The sequence below is a fragment of the Porites lutea genome, chromosome 14 (assembly GCF_958299795.1).
Source record: "Porites lutea chromosome 14, jaPorLute2.1, whole genome shotgun sequence".
In the NCBI taxonomy this organism is placed as follows: domain Eukaryota; kingdom Metazoa; phylum Cnidaria; class Anthozoa; order Scleractinia; family Poritidae; genus Porites; species Porites lutea.
This window is the reverse complement of record NC_133214.1, coordinates 7,001,864-7,019,240: the sequence shown is the minus strand read 5'-3', so window position 1 is coordinate 7,019,240 and position 17,377 is coordinate 7,001,864. Positions and strand designations below refer to the sequence as shown.

At 39.5% G+C, this 17,377-nt stretch overlaps 1 protein-coding gene and 1 pseudogene across 2 annotated transcripts; one reads left to right on the top strand and one right to left on the bottom strand.

Moving 5' to 3' along the window:
* The first annotated feature begins 266 nt into the window (after positions 1-266).
* Positions 267-7,483, top strand: LOC140924656 (uncharacterized). Of its 2 annotated transcripts, XM_073374686.1 has the most exons (4): positions 288-392; positions 1,432-1,465; positions 5,622-5,933; positions 6,311-7,483. In XM_073374686.1, exons 3-4 carry the CDS (start codon positions 5,649-5,651, stop codon positions 7,172-7,174), a joined length of 1,149 nt encoding a protein of 382 aa, XP_073230787.1. In that variant the 5' UTR covers positions 288-392; positions 1,432-1,465; positions 5,622-5,648; the 3' UTR covers positions 7,175-7,483. The 2 variants fall into 2 exon arrangements, with proteins under 2 accessions (XP_073230788.1, XP_073230787.1); XM_073374687.1 differs by lacking the exon at positions 1,432-1,465 and having other exon boundaries at positions 267-392.
* Positions 7,484-7,865: 382 nt separating this feature from the next.
* Positions 7,866-17,377, bottom strand: LOC140925050 (arrestin domain-containing protein 3-like; annotated as a pseudogene).

Sequence of the window (17,377 nt, the reverse complement as noted above, 5' to 3'; positions counted from 1 at the left end):
TGACACGTCCCAACTCGGCTTTAATCGCGATTGATACGAACGTGATATAACATTTGTGAAACTTGATACATTTAGCGAAACTTTCGAAACTAAACACTGTTATCAGAAAAACGAACCAAGTGTACGAAAATGATTGTTAATTGTGCAAGAATGGTAAAACATGATTCCTTATCAATTATTAACAGGATAATTGACATTCAGCACCAGCCCCTTGATAGTTCGATTTAGGGAGGTTCTACTATAATTTAGGCTCGATTACCAGCCGCTGTTCGGGAAAATGAGCCCGCACTCATCCATCATAGACCGGACCCGGGAGACGGCGGAAATCGAGTTTAACTATAATTCTGTCCGATATTTTAACACAAGACAGTGGACTCCTGCAAATAGTCCTGGTAGGTTATGTGGGAGTGTTAGGACGGTAAGCCTGGAAAAAGAGCTTTTAGGCACAAGTGCATTAGCCTGAGTATCAGGCCTTCCTAAGGGGCTACGGGAGAGGAGTCCCCTTTTCCCCAGAAACGCCTGATACTCAGGCTACAAGTGCATCGAAAACAGCTGGTTGAAGGGAATAGAGCTTCCAGAAAGACTGGTCAAATGTTAGAAAATTCAGTCATGCATGTAAAATTATTTCTAAGAAAAACAGGAAACTTAAGATCTCGTCTTATTTTCGCTTTGCTCGTTTTAATACGTCCGCACTATACTATCTGAGAGCCTGGCACAGGCTAAGTCAAATACCGTAATACGAAGAGAAATTGTCTTAGCTTCAATCATGATCATTCATGTACACATATATGTGACCTACTTTCGAGTTATACTGACAATTTATGATTTCGTCTAGCTGTTTATTGGCATTCATGCATTGCTTACGATGTAATCACGAAGAATTTTGTCCTTGATCAAGTACTGTTCTCTTATGTACCAGATACTTTTCATAATTCTTGTCACTTCTCGCTTTAAAACTTAAAGTTTTATAATAGTGCAATAAACACCCGCCCTACCCCCCTGAGAACTCCATCAACCATTTCTCATGTTATTTCTAGTCCCATAGACTTCCACTTGACTTGACTTCCTCTTTACGTAAACATGAAAGGCTATGCCGTCCATTCTGTAGAAAGGAGAAAGATATTGAGTCCGATGAGGTTCGAATAGTTCGAGTAGTAACCTCGGGACTAATATTCACTCTTGTTCTGTCCTAGTTTTGTCTGTGTTAGTTTTAAAACATCCCCTTTTTTCCACGTTTTTTTTTTAGGTTTTCCAGATCATAATTAGAGCTATTACTTTAGCAAAACGTGCACGTTATCAGATTACGCTGCTTTTAAGTGACATGTTTAGTATATATGCAAAAATATTAATGATCTTTTTAGGAAATTCACTTTTCGTAGGTCACACGATTAGCGTAATCACGTGTGCTTGTTTACTACATTGGCTCGCTAGACGATCGTAGGATCAGCTTCCATTTGTCAACAAAGTACAGTGAAACCTGTATTAAGCGGACACCCTCTATTAAGCGGACAGTAGCCGAAGTCCCAAAATTTACCTCGCTTATTTACTTTAAATGAAACCTTTATTAAGCGGACACCTCTACTAAGCGGACGCGGACACCTAAAAAGTACCTGAAATGGCCATTTCCATTGTTGCCAACCTGTATTAAACGGACACTTGTAATTAAATTCCACCACCCAACATGCCAGACACCGGAAATGCGAATGATTGCCTCGAATTGCCACCCACAAATTTTTCGATTTTTACATTCAAAAACGTGACTTGACGAGCTTATTTGATTAGTTTCACAGTACAGTATTGTTTTCTATTTCGTTTTGTTTGTATAGAGCTTGTTTCACTCATCTGATTTCTTCAAATTTGAGTGGCAATCCATGTTTATGTAACTGTGATCAACTGGTTCACTATGATAAAGAAATTTTAATGCAACCGTCTATCGTCATTGTCTCTGGGAATATTCTAAACGCTTCCACTGTTCATTTGAATTACATTTGACACCTCATATGACGTTATATATCGAAACCTGTATTAGGCGGACACCCTGTATTAAGCGGACAGTACAGCATTCCCCGAGGGTGTCCGCTTAATACAGGTTTGACTGTAAGATTTTTTTGTTTACCTTCTGTTTAGTTTTAGTGGCGATTGCCGGGGTAATTTTTTTTAACGTTTTAAAAAGTGTTGCCAACGTCACGCCATTGAGTATCAATGGTCTGATTTTACTAAATCATTGTTTTTGTGATCTAAATATGTTCAGAGTCACTACAGTTAGTTGAGTTTTCTTACACTACCTGAATTTTATGTTCTCAGCACCCTTGTATGCTGTCAGAGTTGTGTCAGGGGGCACCCAACGTCAATTTTCGGAAAATATCTGTTCGAAAGACGATTTGAGATCTAGAATTTTCGGAACATTTTTTGTAAAATTTCGTGCCTGCCTGCCTCTCCTAGGATTTTCGAACATCTAAGATATACACCGAATGCAAATATGGCGGATCTCTCGGTCGGCCCGGGTCTAGTTGCGCGAAAGCGAGGGTAGTGAGGCCTCGATAGTTTTGTTTTGACTGCGCGTCTTAGCGATCCAGTCGATGAATATGGCTTCCTCCGAGTTGTTACGTGCTTAAGAGCCATCAAATAGGAGATTTAACTCCAGCAGAGACGAAAGTTGATTATCTTCGCTTTGCCAAAGTTCTTTACGAAGAAAGAAAAGGATTCAAGCGATTCGGCGCGGCGAATGGAGGCACTCTACTATCACGGAGTTATCTTTTAAAAGAACGAAAGTGTGCTCGCTTCACTTCAGAAGAGAAGACTCACGAAACTGTTATAATGGGTGAATAACTGAAAGATTCATGGTTCTGTTTCAAGTTTGCTTTGTCCGTTCTCTTACCAAGGAAAGGTAAATATCCTCGAGGATGAGTGAATCCGCCGTCGCGACTTACCAATCTTTAGGCGCTCTCAGGGACACAGCGACAAACAACAAGGGCGAATGATTTTTCACAGTCTTCACGATCCTGTGTTCAAGAGTTTGAGCAGTGCCATAAAAGAAGCAATTTTTGGAAAATCGCTGTTAGTTTATCTCGAAACCATTCGACAAGTTGCTAAAATACATCACGCGCAAGGTCAAATACTATGCTCGAATACTTGCACGCTCTCTTTCTTCCAGAACCTTTTTTCTTCTTCTTACTTTCTTAGTTGGCAACGGTTCCTCCGTTAGTTTTTTCAGTGCATTTTGGTCAAAGACTGTTCTTGAAATATGTCGCTTTCTTCTGGTTCTTACATAGTTTCACAGACCACTCTTGTAGGATTAACAGGCGATTGTTATTGTTGTTGTTATATTTTAATGCAGCTGTTTTCAGCGGGAAATCTAAAAGATCTTACGGTCCACCGCGGATACTCCCGTTCTCGAGAATGTTTACCTTTTGTTGGATAAATAACAGACCATGCAAACACCTTGGAACAGCACCATCTCTTGTGAAGATTATTTCATTCAAATACTTTCGTGAGTCTTCTCATCTAAAGCAAGTGAGCGAGCACAGTTTCGCTGTAAAGTGCTTCCCATCGCCGCGCCGAATCGCATGAATCCTTAGGTTTCTTTGTGAAAAGATCTCGGGAAAGTAAAGGCTATTCCAGCTAGAGTAAAATCTTCTTTTTGGTGGCCCTCAGGCATGCAGCAACTCGATGCAAACCATATCGATCGACTCAATCGCTAAGACGCGCAGTCAAAACAAAACTCTCGAGGCCTAACTAGCCTCGCTTTCGCGCAACTAGACCCGGGCCGGCCGAGAGGTCCGCCATATTTGCATTCGGTGTATGGTATAATTGGCCATTTTTAACGGATTTTTACCCTAAAAAGGTCACCTAGAATTTCCGGGAGCCTTTTTTCTGGCTGAAGTTTTCGAAAAGGTAAGTTTTGATCCCTATATTTTTCGGATCACTAGACTTTCAGCTAGGAAATCCGAACAAATAAAAAATTTTTAGGGGATAAAAATATGCCTATGTCTGCCGTTTAAATACTAAAATACGTTTAACAATGCTATGTTTAAGTGGTTTGGAACTATATTCTCGTTGGGTGCCCCTGTTGTGTCCGATGTAGACTTTCGGAAACTTTTTTAGTCGATTTTAATATCTCTTTGCATGTTTACTAAGCTAACCCTATGTCTAAGCCTTGATTCATTTTTGATTATCGTATTTCAGTTCGAACCTACTCTAGTACTTTAATCTACTCCACTTTCGTTCTAGGTCTGCGCTGCAACTAAGAATTACGTTTACTAGCTACATATATCTTATTAGACGTTTTGTTGTGTAGTATCGCTGAGTATTTTTACGAGTTCTGCCATATCTTGACGAGCCCATAGGGCGAGTCAAAATACAAACAAGTAAAAATACTCAACGATACTACACAACAAAACGTCTTATAAGAGATATATTATCCAACACGCCAATTGTTATGTCGGTGCGGGCGAATTTCGCGGATATTTCTGGAGTACAAATATCATGCGATATTTGTACTCGTCTCGCGCATTATTTGTACTCTACGAAGCACAGTTGGATAATAATGCTACTTATTTCAAGTCCAGCTTCACAAATATTTTCAAATAATTTACATATCGAACAGTGTGCACTTTCCTTTTACGAGGGGGCTTTGGGGTCATTTAGAAACCGCATATAACCTTAGAAAAAAAAATCATGCAAACCGCGACACCGAAAAAAATTCGATCAAAATCGAAAACCGCGTGCAAAACGGTCAAATTCGATATATTTCACACCCTAGTTATCAAAATCCTAATCAATGCGATACAGGTGACAAGGGAAAATACAGAGGTTATTCGAGATCAGTGGAAGCGCATAATTGCCGCTCAGATTAAAGAGAGACAAGACAAACCGGAACCCAAAGGGGAAAAACCTAAAACCACATCAGATACCAAATTCGAAAACCCGTTAGTATTTTTGACCAAAATCCGAAAACCAAAAGCTAAAAAACGGAAAATCCGCATACCAAAATGAACATTAAAACCGCAAAACCGATCTAAGAAATAGCGAAACCGCAACACCAAAAATCCCAATGCCTCTGTCCTTTACACTCAACTTGCCGAATTTGGTTAGCGCGGGTTTCAGAGCAGATTTTTAAGACTTTTGTTTCGATTTGAATTTATCTTTAGAGACAGTACGATAAAATACATTTTCTACTCTTGGTTATTTCATTTGTTACCCAGCTGTAATCCCTTTATTTACCTAACTGAGTTGTTTTATCAATGACCTCTCATCTTCTAGAATGACAGAAGAGCAGAGCAACAGTACCACGCCGATTTCCATGGGGAAATTTCTAACTTATAAAACAAATAAAATACTGTTCTAACGCATTTCAAAAAATTGTTTCATTCCCTGTTCTCAAGTTTAAACCTTATTAAAATCTATTATTTTATAGCACTGAGAGAAATGTATGCATTGAAAGTCGCACATTTGATTTTGTCACGCTTCGCCTGGTATAGGAGGCAGTACATGTAGCCACAAAAACAAATAACGATGTACGAAAACTATAAATCGTGGGGTAAAAAATTAATAATGCCATCTTCTTATGAAACGTTCGGATTGAACAAAGGGTTGAAATTTTTACCGCTTTCTCTCCACAGGTGAAAAGCTTCAGAAAAACCACGTAAATGGCCTCCAAACTAAAGGATGTTTCCAAACTAAGGCTGGTTCTGGTGGAGGGTGATGATTACGCTAAAAGTGCTGGAGAATACTCTCTCACAGACGACAAAGTTCGAAATAAAAACATTTGGGTTTGTCAAAGTAACAGCCGAATGATGTTCTACACAGGTAGTTCGTGGGTAATTACTGCAACCCAGTACATGCAAGATGTCCTTGATGGTAGCACAGGGGGATTTGAATCATCAAAGCCCGCTGAAGAACCATATGAAGCAAATTGGAGCCCTAAATTCAAGGTAAGTGATGATGTCAGGAAACTGCCTTTTGTTGCGAAAGTGGGAGAAGGAATAAATAAACCCATACCCCCTCTTCCCTTCCTTCCTTCTTCCCAAAAGAATACGAACCTAAAAGTATAGTACCTAAAGCCAGGACATATAGTCAGTTCACATCTGTCCAGAGTACGTATTATCATCTTTGTGTTGCTCACTCGACAAGCCATGGTCACGTATAAGAACATACTATGTGGCCTTGCTCACCGGCGTAGTCTCTTACGAGTTTACTGGAAGAATATAGAACCAAGATTTCTTAAACTCTAAAGTACAAATCTACGTGGAGGAACCCTTCTTTCTTTTTTGCTTTATCTCGTGATAAGTGAATGACATCTCTTTATCAGGTCAGTGAAGTTTACCTCTCAAATAAATGGGTCGTAGCTGAACAGCCATACCGTTCACCCGCGGTTCATATTTGGTGGTCAGCGCCCGCCAATCGAGAAGTACAACGGGAAGGGGTTACCTGGTTCTACAACGAAGTTATCGTTAAAGAGACAGCGGGTAGCAGTTACTTCATGACTAATGGTTTCACCGGAGGCTACATGGGCATTCAAGATCGTTCTCCTAAGTGGGTCCTCTTCTCCATTTGGGACAAGACCTCGACAGAAGACGATCCAAATGCATCACCGGACGACTTGGTCAAAGTGCTTGCCCATGGTGAAGGCGTCACTGTTAAACGCTTTGGAGGCGAAGGGACGGGTGGCCAGAGTTATATTACCTATGACTGGAAGGTAGGCAACACATATCAGCTCATGGTGAACGTGAGACCAGATGCAAAAGAGAGCGACAAGGTCGTCTTTACGGGTTGGTTCCGCATCCCAGAGCTGAATATCTGGCGACTGTTAGCATCATTCCAGGTTCGTCCTCAGGCAGCAAGCAAGAAATTGGAGAATCCCTACTCGTTTCTTGAAGATTGGATTGGAAATGGCTACCGCCGTAAGGGCTTGTGGGGTCCAGCATGGATCAGAACAGACCGTGGTCCTTGGGTGCAAGCTACACACGGAAGAGGTACAACCACAGAGTACGATGCCAACAACAGAAACGCCTTCCTGTCTGATGACCGTAAGCATCTTGGGATGACTACTGGTGGACCAACACTGACAGATACATCCTTGGGCCCTTATACATGTGATTCCTCCAGTATTCCATCTGTTCTACGCTTGAATCCTCTCCCAGACTGCGATGGAGCTCCTGCCCGCGAATCCTAGACTCCCACCGTCAGCATCTGAGAGCTCATTTACAAAGCACCTAGAATACCTTTTTAATTTATGCATACATTTTTAGTTTAGGCATTTTTTGTGTATGCATACAGAAAGTTGCATTTTCTGCATCGGTGGTCTATCCAATTAAAAGAATAAAAAAATGATTAAGATCATGTGTAACTCATTTTTCAAATGATTACAATTAACTACTATCATGATCGATTATCATGCTATGAACATGAGAAGAGAGAAGCAAAAAATGAAGAGCCAATTCCCCTTCGGCTTCTGTATAAGAAAACTTAATCATAAACCTAACATTTATGATGTTTTCAAACAGCAACATACCTGATCCTTCCCACTGCATTTTTTAGCACACATGAAAGAAAATGGAACTTATGTGTAGAGTATTCACTTGTATTCTGTGAAAAGACTTTAATAATAACTGTAGCAAATGGACCACAAGTTACCATCGTACATGCTCTTACTAATCATGGAAAAGACGTCACAAACGGTTAAAACCAAAGGCGGTGTAATTGCTGACTATAGTGTATCAAAGATCCTTACCCAATCAAACTTGTAGAATCCCATGGTGCAACCCTTCATAAACTCACTGAGTTTTGCCCGGCTTGTAATATATGGCTCTGAAACTCAGTTAGTAATAACGCCCTGTTAGTATCTGAGAGGCATAGGTTTGAATTCGACGAAAGATAAATTTTCAGAAAGTAACAGCTAACCGTGTCAATAAATTCGCGACCTGCTATTTTATCTTCAGGTCAAATTATCATAGATTTATAACTGTTCATAGTCAGTAATGTAACTACTGGCACGCCTATTTGCTGCAGTTGCTCAAAAAAATTGATACCATGGGCAAAACATCTCTTTGAGATTCTCTAGCACCCCAATGGTAATCTGGATCATTGCAAATCAATTCAGTAAACAAAATACAGTAAACAGATCGTACATTACTAAAATTCCAAGCTGACTTGGGAAAAAACGAACTAAACGCTATGAGTTTTTGAAGTGTTAATTTAATGAAAAAAAAAAAAAAACATTTACATATATCAGGAGACCATTACCTGCATATATATATATATACAAAAGCTAAAAAACACACATGGATTATATACTTAGATCCCCCTTCTGCTATTTTTTATTTATTTATTTTTATTTTCTTGCTGTTGTTATTTTAATGGCGTTTTACATCATTCTGTAATATTGATATGGCTGGCCAGAAGAAGACCCAGGTCTCTCGCTGCTGCTGGCGACAGGTGGACCTGAACACAAAACGTCAAGCAGAATTTAAGATGATAATACGTAACAAAATAAAGCCCGCTACGCCGGGCGGGTAATTTTGTGTACGAAGCGATCCTGATTTTCTATTATTAAAGCCATGCTTGAACCGATTTTTGTTTGAGTTTATTCAATTACTATGCCGAACATTACACAAATATTGACAAGTTCCAATCAAAAAAAATATTTATAGCGATGATAATAACGATAATGATAATAATTATAATGAATAAAACTGATAATTGGGACAACAACTATTTTAAAATCGTAACAATAGCAATCGATGTTTTAATCGCGTCTGTATAAAACAAATAAGCTATTTTACTGCGTGTTTGCTGACTTTAGATCGCTGTTGTCGTCAAAATATTGTGAGGACGTCATCATTCATTTCCACAAACATTACCACTTTGACGCGAGCTGCGATGTACAACTTAGCAATGCGAAATGGAATCTTCTCATTAAAACAACAGTTTCAAAACGAAAATTTTCACTTAATTACTTACCAGTGGCTTCAGGAGCAGATGGTCCATCCCAAACAGTGTTTCTTTCTCCCTCAGTCGCTTCTTGTATATCGCTATCTATAGTTCTGCAGCAGCACATGACGCGAGGTAATTGGCAAGAGCTATGAAGATCTGCTCTCTCAAGAACGGATCAGCGGAGGGCTCGGTGTTTGGGGGTACTGTAGTTATCACAACTGGGAAGATTATGTCGGTGTTAAAGGCCTTCTTCAGGCGCACTTTAAACTAGACAGAAGTACAAATCAAAAGTCTTAAATTGATGTCAGAGAACCGTATAAATGTATCAGGCGTACTTGAGTAGGATAGTTACATTCAAAGGGGAGGGATCGAGTGCATTTCAAGCGAGAAGTCAACTGCAGAGCAGTTTAGAACATGAGTTTTTTTTCTTTTTTAATATTTCATTTTATTGAATTAGTAACTGCAAGTTTGTATTTAGAATCTTCAATACTAGTGAGTAAAATTCATGATTTCTTAAACATTCCAATGCGCAGATGAAAATGTCCCATTGATATCTGCGCAATATAAGTTAATAAATTGTGGATTTTTTTTCTTTACAGCATTGAGCGGCGGAGCTAAGAGGGGCTTGAGACGAAAACAGGGGGAGAAACTATCTACCCTTCCAACTTTCCATCGGCTCTACTTTAAAAAGTTTCAAAGCACACACAAAAATGCTAGAGGCAAAGGTTACTGGTGGCTGTGCCGACTCATCGAAAAAAGAAAATTCGACGCGCAAAGGAAAAATTTCTGCAATACTCTGGCTATGAACTATACCCTCACATCTTTATCTTGTGAACTATGCGCTTACCTTAATTGCGTACGAAATGTCAGTGCATCCGAATCCCTTCGTCGTTGGTTGACGTACAGGTGGTATGACAAAAGAATCAAACTCGACATTGGTTTGATCTCCAGGTGCTAGTTCGTGTTCTTCCTTGAGGACGTAAAGCTTCTCTGTTACTGTACGTGTCGTAGCTAGGCAAAACGGTAAACAAAAAAAACTTAAACGACGTCCCTTCAAGAATGAAGCTACCACACAAATGCCAAACCACCATAGTAATTTTGCATAGAAATCAACAGACTTTCCACGAGGGTTTACGAACTTAAGACAATTTTTGTTTCCTTAGAGTAACTAGGAAGGTACATTTTGAGTTTGTCTGTCCAGTAGAGAAACTTCACTCCCAGTATTGATCAGGATGTAATTTCTCCTTGTAATACCTTACACTTTCAAGCAGACAAGTGATGAGAAGTTGAAAAGATAATTAATTTGACACTAAATTCTCAGAACTGACATTGAATAAGACCAAGAGAAAGTAATAGGGCCTTATTTTCTCAACATGAGATATATCACGAGCGTGTTACGAAGCACGGCACAGACCCGGTGAGGCCAGATAGGGGAGTGCCAACATTTCTTCCCACCCCACTTTAATTTTTTTCAATGTTGCATTCCTAAACCCTTAACATCTGGGGATCCTAACCTCACTAAGCAATTCTCCATACTCTTCTCTATTTATTCCCTGTCGTACAGACGAAGAGAATTTGTTGAACAATCGAGAGCTCCTTTCGTGGCGATAATTTCTTGTATTCCCGTGACCTTGATTATTGATTTAGCAGCGATACTGTGAGGAGAAATTAGATCCTTGTCATTTCTAGTGGTTAAAGGGTTAATCCTTACCTTCAGGTGTTTTGTATAGCACTCTCTATACAAGTTGCGCTTCAAAACCGATAACTGTTTTGCTACTCTCGTTATTTACTAGTCCAGATATCTTGACGTCCTGACCAGGGCAATAAGCTACACCTCCTATGCGGGCTTTGGTGTGCAGCTGGTCTGAAGGGCAACATGCCAACCCGAATACGATCTTTTTGTTTCAATCTTAGTTCCTGACGACAACGAATGATTAGAGAGTAACCAAAACGTGGTGAGCGATCGCCTACATGATTGCAGATGGGTTTGCAATTGGTGATTTTCTTCTCTCTTTGAGAAATCACTTTTGATTTTAAACATTCCTACTTAAAAAAGCAACCAGCATACGCCATACACCTTTGCGGTTTTTTTCACATCTCTTTTGGACCAGGATAAAGGCGAATGTTACCAAAACATCAGTCGACAAAGAATGAGCCAGCAGTGTTCACTTCTTCAGCCCCCTTTTCTGTTTGAAAATGGGGGAGAACTTATTGTATAGTTATACATCGTGTTCCGGACTATAAAAATTTTAAGGGATTGTAATTTTTTCGGGATTCTCCTTAATGTGAAAAGATAAGTTGTGGTAGTTCCCACTCGAGCCATATTTAGAAGAGTTCTTACTTGGGCACGAAATACATTTCGAGCCAGTACTTACGAGGAATTGTGGTTTCCTAATCTGTACGCGCTCAACAATTACCAGGGGTGTGCGGGTATTGAGATCAATTCTCCACGGTCGGTCCACCACGGCATCTAACCAATATCGTACACTGCCGTAGGCACCTTCAAACGATGTTGGTAATGGGGATACCGGAAGCGGGAATTGAAAAGGGAAATTGTAGTTTCCGGGGTGAAGCTTGACGTCACTTCCGGATTGAAAAGGTGCTAAAAAATCAATAAAAATTAATAAGACGTCACCTTGTAGTGACATGAATAAGATTAATTAAAGGTAATATTAATAAGTTTGGTTCATTTTAGGGTATGTAAAACTTTGCCGATAGGTTGGTGTAGGAAGTGTAACACGCTTTTATTTCTCCAGAGTAGCTAGCTGTTTTTCTTCCTTTCTTTCCGACATTTGATCGACCAAGTGCTGATAGGTCCAGAAAGATAATTCAATTTCATCTAGCGCCTGAAGCATGTGCCTTCTTAGTAGACAGAGCTATCGAATAGCTACAACCTTGTCAAAATGGTGGGAAAACTGAGCTAATAATGAATTCTGTTTCTTTCCAGCTCGATGTGACCAAAGTTTGTTTGTTTTTTTTCTGGTAATGTTACAAAATGAAAAAAAGGAAATGAAGATGCTGAAACATATTTTTCATGATTTTTCGGGTTTAAACGTGTCTCCATTGTCATTCTTCCTGATCTGCCTGCTACTTATCCACATAAAACAAATATCAGATTCACTTCACTTCAACAGCAACAAAAGAATAAGTTGAGCGAACCAAAACAGTCGACTCGGTACATAAAACAACGCAAATTTAATTCTTAAAACCACTGAATGAAGGATTTACAAAGTACTTTCCTTATATTATCTGCATCTTCTTCCTCCACTAGCTGCTGTTTCTCTTCTGGGATAACTTTAAAAATCGTTGCCTTTTAGCTTTAGGCTTCGAGTTTGTGTTCAAGTTGTTGAGTTCATTAACGAAAAAGAAAACTGGCAGTGTTTTCCCCCCCTTCTGTCACACCACTTTCCACCATGCTTTGATCACATGCTGTAAGGGACTTGTCAGAAATTAGCAGGGGGGGGAGGGGGGGTGGAAACAGAGGATGGGTCACAACTTTTTGAGACTCAGAAAAGGGAGGGGTCATGAAAAATGGGTCGTTAAAAGGGGGAGGGTCATGCAAATATATGCCCTTGATCATGTAGAGGCTCACCCACAGAAGAAAAAGGAAGTTCTTTATTTGGTGAAAAAAAAGGGAAAAAAAGAACAACGAAACATTATGGATAGAAACTGTGAAGTACTATTGCAAGAATTTAACAAACATCCACTTTTCATTTATAACAATGCTATAGAGTCTTATTGAAATTATGAATAATGTTGTTATTAATGTTATTAGAGTTTTGGCTATCCTTTTCATCACTGTCTTCGCCATCACCATCAATGTTGCTGTGAGCATCTTGATCATCATTATTTATGTCATCAGCTTTGATACAATCATTTTCATCATCATCCTGATTTCCATTTAAGTTAAAGCGTAGATATTGCTTGATAATGTCCTGTGATTCATTGGTGAACAATCCCTTCTCAAAGGCATATTGGACAGGGGCGGATCCAGAATTTTTTATAGGAGGGGGTGCACTCGTCTCTTGCTCTACTTCAACACCAATAAACCACATAGTTTTTTTTTGCAGAATACCAGTTGTATTAGAAAACCGCAGGTCATCGCAGGGGGGGGGGGGGGGTGCGCACCCCCTGCACCCTCCCCCTAGATCCGCCCCTGTTGGATATATGGCCTTTGTGTTTTGAGGAGCCCACTTAATCCTTCATAATGAAGAGATAATGGGCCAATAGGCTCTGTAACATCATGCGACTCTTGATGAGATGCAATGGTTTCAATAACTCTTTTGCAGTCAGCTTCCATTCTTTTTGCCCTAGCTTTCCTTACTTTCCTTTTATTTATTTTTTTGTTTCCTTTTTTTCTTGTTGGCTTGGAATACTGCACCTTAAAGAGCCTGGAACATTTTTCTTTCAACTTTGTAAGGTGGGGAGGGTCATGATATTTTAGGCCAAGCTCAAGGGAAGGGTTAGCAAATTTCACTCCCATTGCAGGGATGGGTCACCTCATTTCCGAACCCAAATTTAAAATTCCCACCCCCCCCCCCTCTCCCTTCCCCCGTGCTAATTTCTGACAAGTCCCTAATGTAGCCCGAGCGGGGTACATTGCTTAATGTATCACGATCGCGATACATTTGATTTTAGTCAAGGCCATGTGACCAAGAAGTCAACCAATGGCAGTCCCTGTTTAGTTGAGTGAAAGTCTAGGAATATAACAAGACGAACTGAACTACGTAATAGCAGTGGAGATAGCCTGCGTAGCAGGCGTCGAAAGGGGTAGGGATAGGGAAAAAGGGAGGGGGGTTGGGGAGAGAGGGGAAGGGACGCCTGCTATAAGAACCCCCTTTTATTCATTTCTGCCGATGCTGGCGTCCGCAAATTCCTGATTGGCTGAGCCGTAATGAGTAATTTATTGGCGTGTATCCTGGCGTGTATTAGTGTGAGAGACAAACATGACGAAGGAATCAAGAAAATGTGTTCTACCACAGGCGGCCCAAGCTCATTACATGAAGGCGGACGTGACTCTTGCTTGCGGGCGGTGTTGTGTTACAAACGGTTATTTACAAAGGTTTGTATGGGATGTAAACGGTTTTTCTTAGAAGAGTTAAAAAATGTAATTTTTTTAAATAACATCAACTTACCTTATTGCTTTGTTGTATTCTTTGTTGTTTGCTCGCGTCTCAGGCCGTTTTGAAGCGTTTTCGGCGAGTTAGCGCTATTTTGGTATTCCACTGCACCAGTGCCTTGTCCTTCTTTTAGCACCTGTTTTATGGGTGTTTCTGTAAACGGTTTTCTCTCTATACCTTTATGTAGAGAGAAAACCGTTAGAACAGTTTTAAACAATAAAAATTAAGAAAATGGACCTAGAAAATTTTTTGCTCGAGAATGTCCAACTAGCTGTTTTCATGTCATTCTATAATCCTATAATTTTTTAACATTGTACATATACACATAACTCTATATTTTTGTGACTAATAGTATGTATATATTAGTTTTTTTTTGTTACGGTGTCCCCAATTAGCAACACCATGCTAAAGTAACACGACACTTGAATAAAGTTTGTTATTATTATTATTATTATTATTATTATTATTATTATTATTATTATTATTAAACGAGATCATTCGTTTTAACGAGCTATCTAATTTTTTAGCGCAAAATCTCAACGATTCACCACTATGTTTTACCCGGGTTACGTTCAATGTATGATCAAAAGAAAGAATGTAATTTTTGCTTATCGCACAAGCACACTTCTTGAAAATATACGGAGTAAAATATTCCTCGAGTGCGAGACAGGCTAGAGGATATTATTTCGTCTGCACAAGTGATGCCTACTTGTTCTGTTTTCTCAATAATTTTTACTTTTTTTCAGACACAATTTCTTTTATGAGCTCTATATAAAGGCTAGAAGAGTACATTTATCCGAGAAACGGATAGGTCACCTTGCTTGCTGAGTAGATAACAACCGTTTCTTAGGTCTTTGACAGCAAGTCACCTTGTTGCGTAATATTTGAGTGCGCGCTGTTATGCGCAGAACAGGATGCGCAGTGCAGCTTTTGTTTTTGGTGGCTAAAAAGGAAAAGAATTTCCCGAACACCATGGTGAATCACTCAAGCCACAGCAAATAATGTCAACCAACTCAGCGATATTTACACAAGATCCTACTTATTAATTAGCCGGCTCTTGCAAGAAAATAAGAAGACTAACTTAAATGCAATGTCAGTAGAGTTTACATTGTTTAGTTGTTATTGTCTCTATATCGATTTAGGATATGCTGTATCTATATAATTTGCTCTAAACCCTGTCCAGACGTTCATCAGAAAATGTAAATCTTGAAGATATCTTCATCGAAAATGGACATTTTTGAGAACGCTATACAGAATGAAAACGTCGTTTTCCTCAACTCGTGAATCGGAAAAAACGAAAATTGTCCAAAACGTTATAAACGTGCCTGCTCCTGACACAGACTTTAACCGGCGTAGTATTTCATTGAAACATAGTTAGTTAATATTGCTGACTACGTGAGGGAAACACTATACTTTGTCAGGTTGCCTGTCAAAGTTTTCCTGGAAAATCTTACAATCAATAGAATTTTATTCACGTAGTCAGCAACAGCGACACTAAAGAGACACGTTTCCCACCGTGTTTTTCAATGAAATATTTTGCGGTTTAATCAGGAGCACCCAACGACAATTTTCGGAAGAATATCTGTTCGGAAGACGATTTGAGATCTAGAATTTTCGGAACATTTGTTGTAAAATTTCTTGCTTGCCTGCCTCTCCTAGGATTTACGAACATCTAAAAAATGGTATAATTGCCTATTTTTAACGGATTTTTACTCTAAAAAGGTCACCTCGAATTTTCGGGAGCCTTTTTTCTGACTGAAATTTTCGAAAAGGTAAGTTTTGATCCCTATAATTTTCGGATCACTAGAGTTTCAGCTAGGAAATCCGAACAGATGAAAATTTTTAGGGGATAAAAATATGCCTATATCTACCGTTTAAATACTAAAATACATTTAACAATGCTATGTTTAAGTGGTTTTGAACTATATTCTCGTTGGGTGCCCTTATTTAATGTCCGTGTCACGAGCCTGCACGTGAATTTCCTCTGTTTTTTGGCGCTTTGGGACATTTTCGATTTCGTCCGCTTCAAGATCAGAGTTCAGGAAAACGGCGTTTCCACTCTGGATAGCGTTTACCGAAATATAAAGTAATAACAGCACATCAGTACATGCAGCACATTCAAAATAAAGAGATAGTAACAATCAACATGTATTTACAGATTAGAGTACATATGAGTCAAGGATAAGTTAAGGACCAATAAGACATCTTCTAACTTTGACTGCAAGACAATCGGTTTTTTTCTCAAAATCAGCAAAGATAGTGATAAAGCGTGGCGTAGAAGTCTTACGCGCGCGAAGCGGGCAGGCCTCACACGCCCTACGGGTGTGTGAGGCGAGAGTGAAAACTCCGTCTTTCCCCAGTCTAGTTTTCCGTTGTCAGCCTCGTTCCAGACCTTTTGTTTGACTGCTTGCGAGTATTTGAATACGCAAAATACGGACAGTTTTGCAGTCTCCTTCTAACTATTTACGATTTAAGCTATATTATCTGTGCTCACTATGAAGTTTGCCTCTTCTCAATCGAAGAATATTTTTGTAAAAGATACCCTATGAATAAAGGAGAAAACGGTATATCGGGACTTTGGAATTGAAAAAAAAAATCTTTCTTAAGTCTATATATCGGCGATATGCAGAAAAAGAAGTACGCCTCCTTTGTTTTAACGATCAGTCAGATTAAATTTTGAAATTAGATATAATACTCTTTCCCTTAATCAGCAGATGCAAAATTAAAAATAAATTCTGAAAAGATTTCCTTTCCAGAGGGGGACATGCATGGGGGTTTACGGTATTGAGCTTTTTTTCAAGCGGTATTTTCGATTTTAATGTGCGGTATTGCGGTATCATCTATCCCTACGGTATGCGGTTTTTCTCCCACTTGGTTAACGGTATTCGGTAAAGAAGATCCTTCACAGTACTGCGGTACCATTTATTTGCGCTCTCCTGTCTAATACAGGTCAATAAAATGTGCAGCACGAACCACAGTAAGCTAAACAAGTTAATTAAAGTTAATATTCCTAAGACTTTAGATTTGAGGGTAAATGATGATTACACAATCTATGACGAAATTGGACGGGAATCCAATGGCCGGGATTTTCGATCGTAGTACCGATCAAGGGGCGCGATCCATTCAACAAAAATTCCGACCGGTCCGACCGGGAAAAGTGGTCCACCACAAAAGGTGGACCAGTTTTTTCGAAACTTTTCCGGTTGGACGAACCGATCCATTGAGTTTTAGACCAAACTTTCCGGAAATTTTGGTTGAATGGATCTCGCCCAAGGCCTTCTCACGTTTTCTCGCAATGCCTGAGGTTGTTCTGGTGCATACAT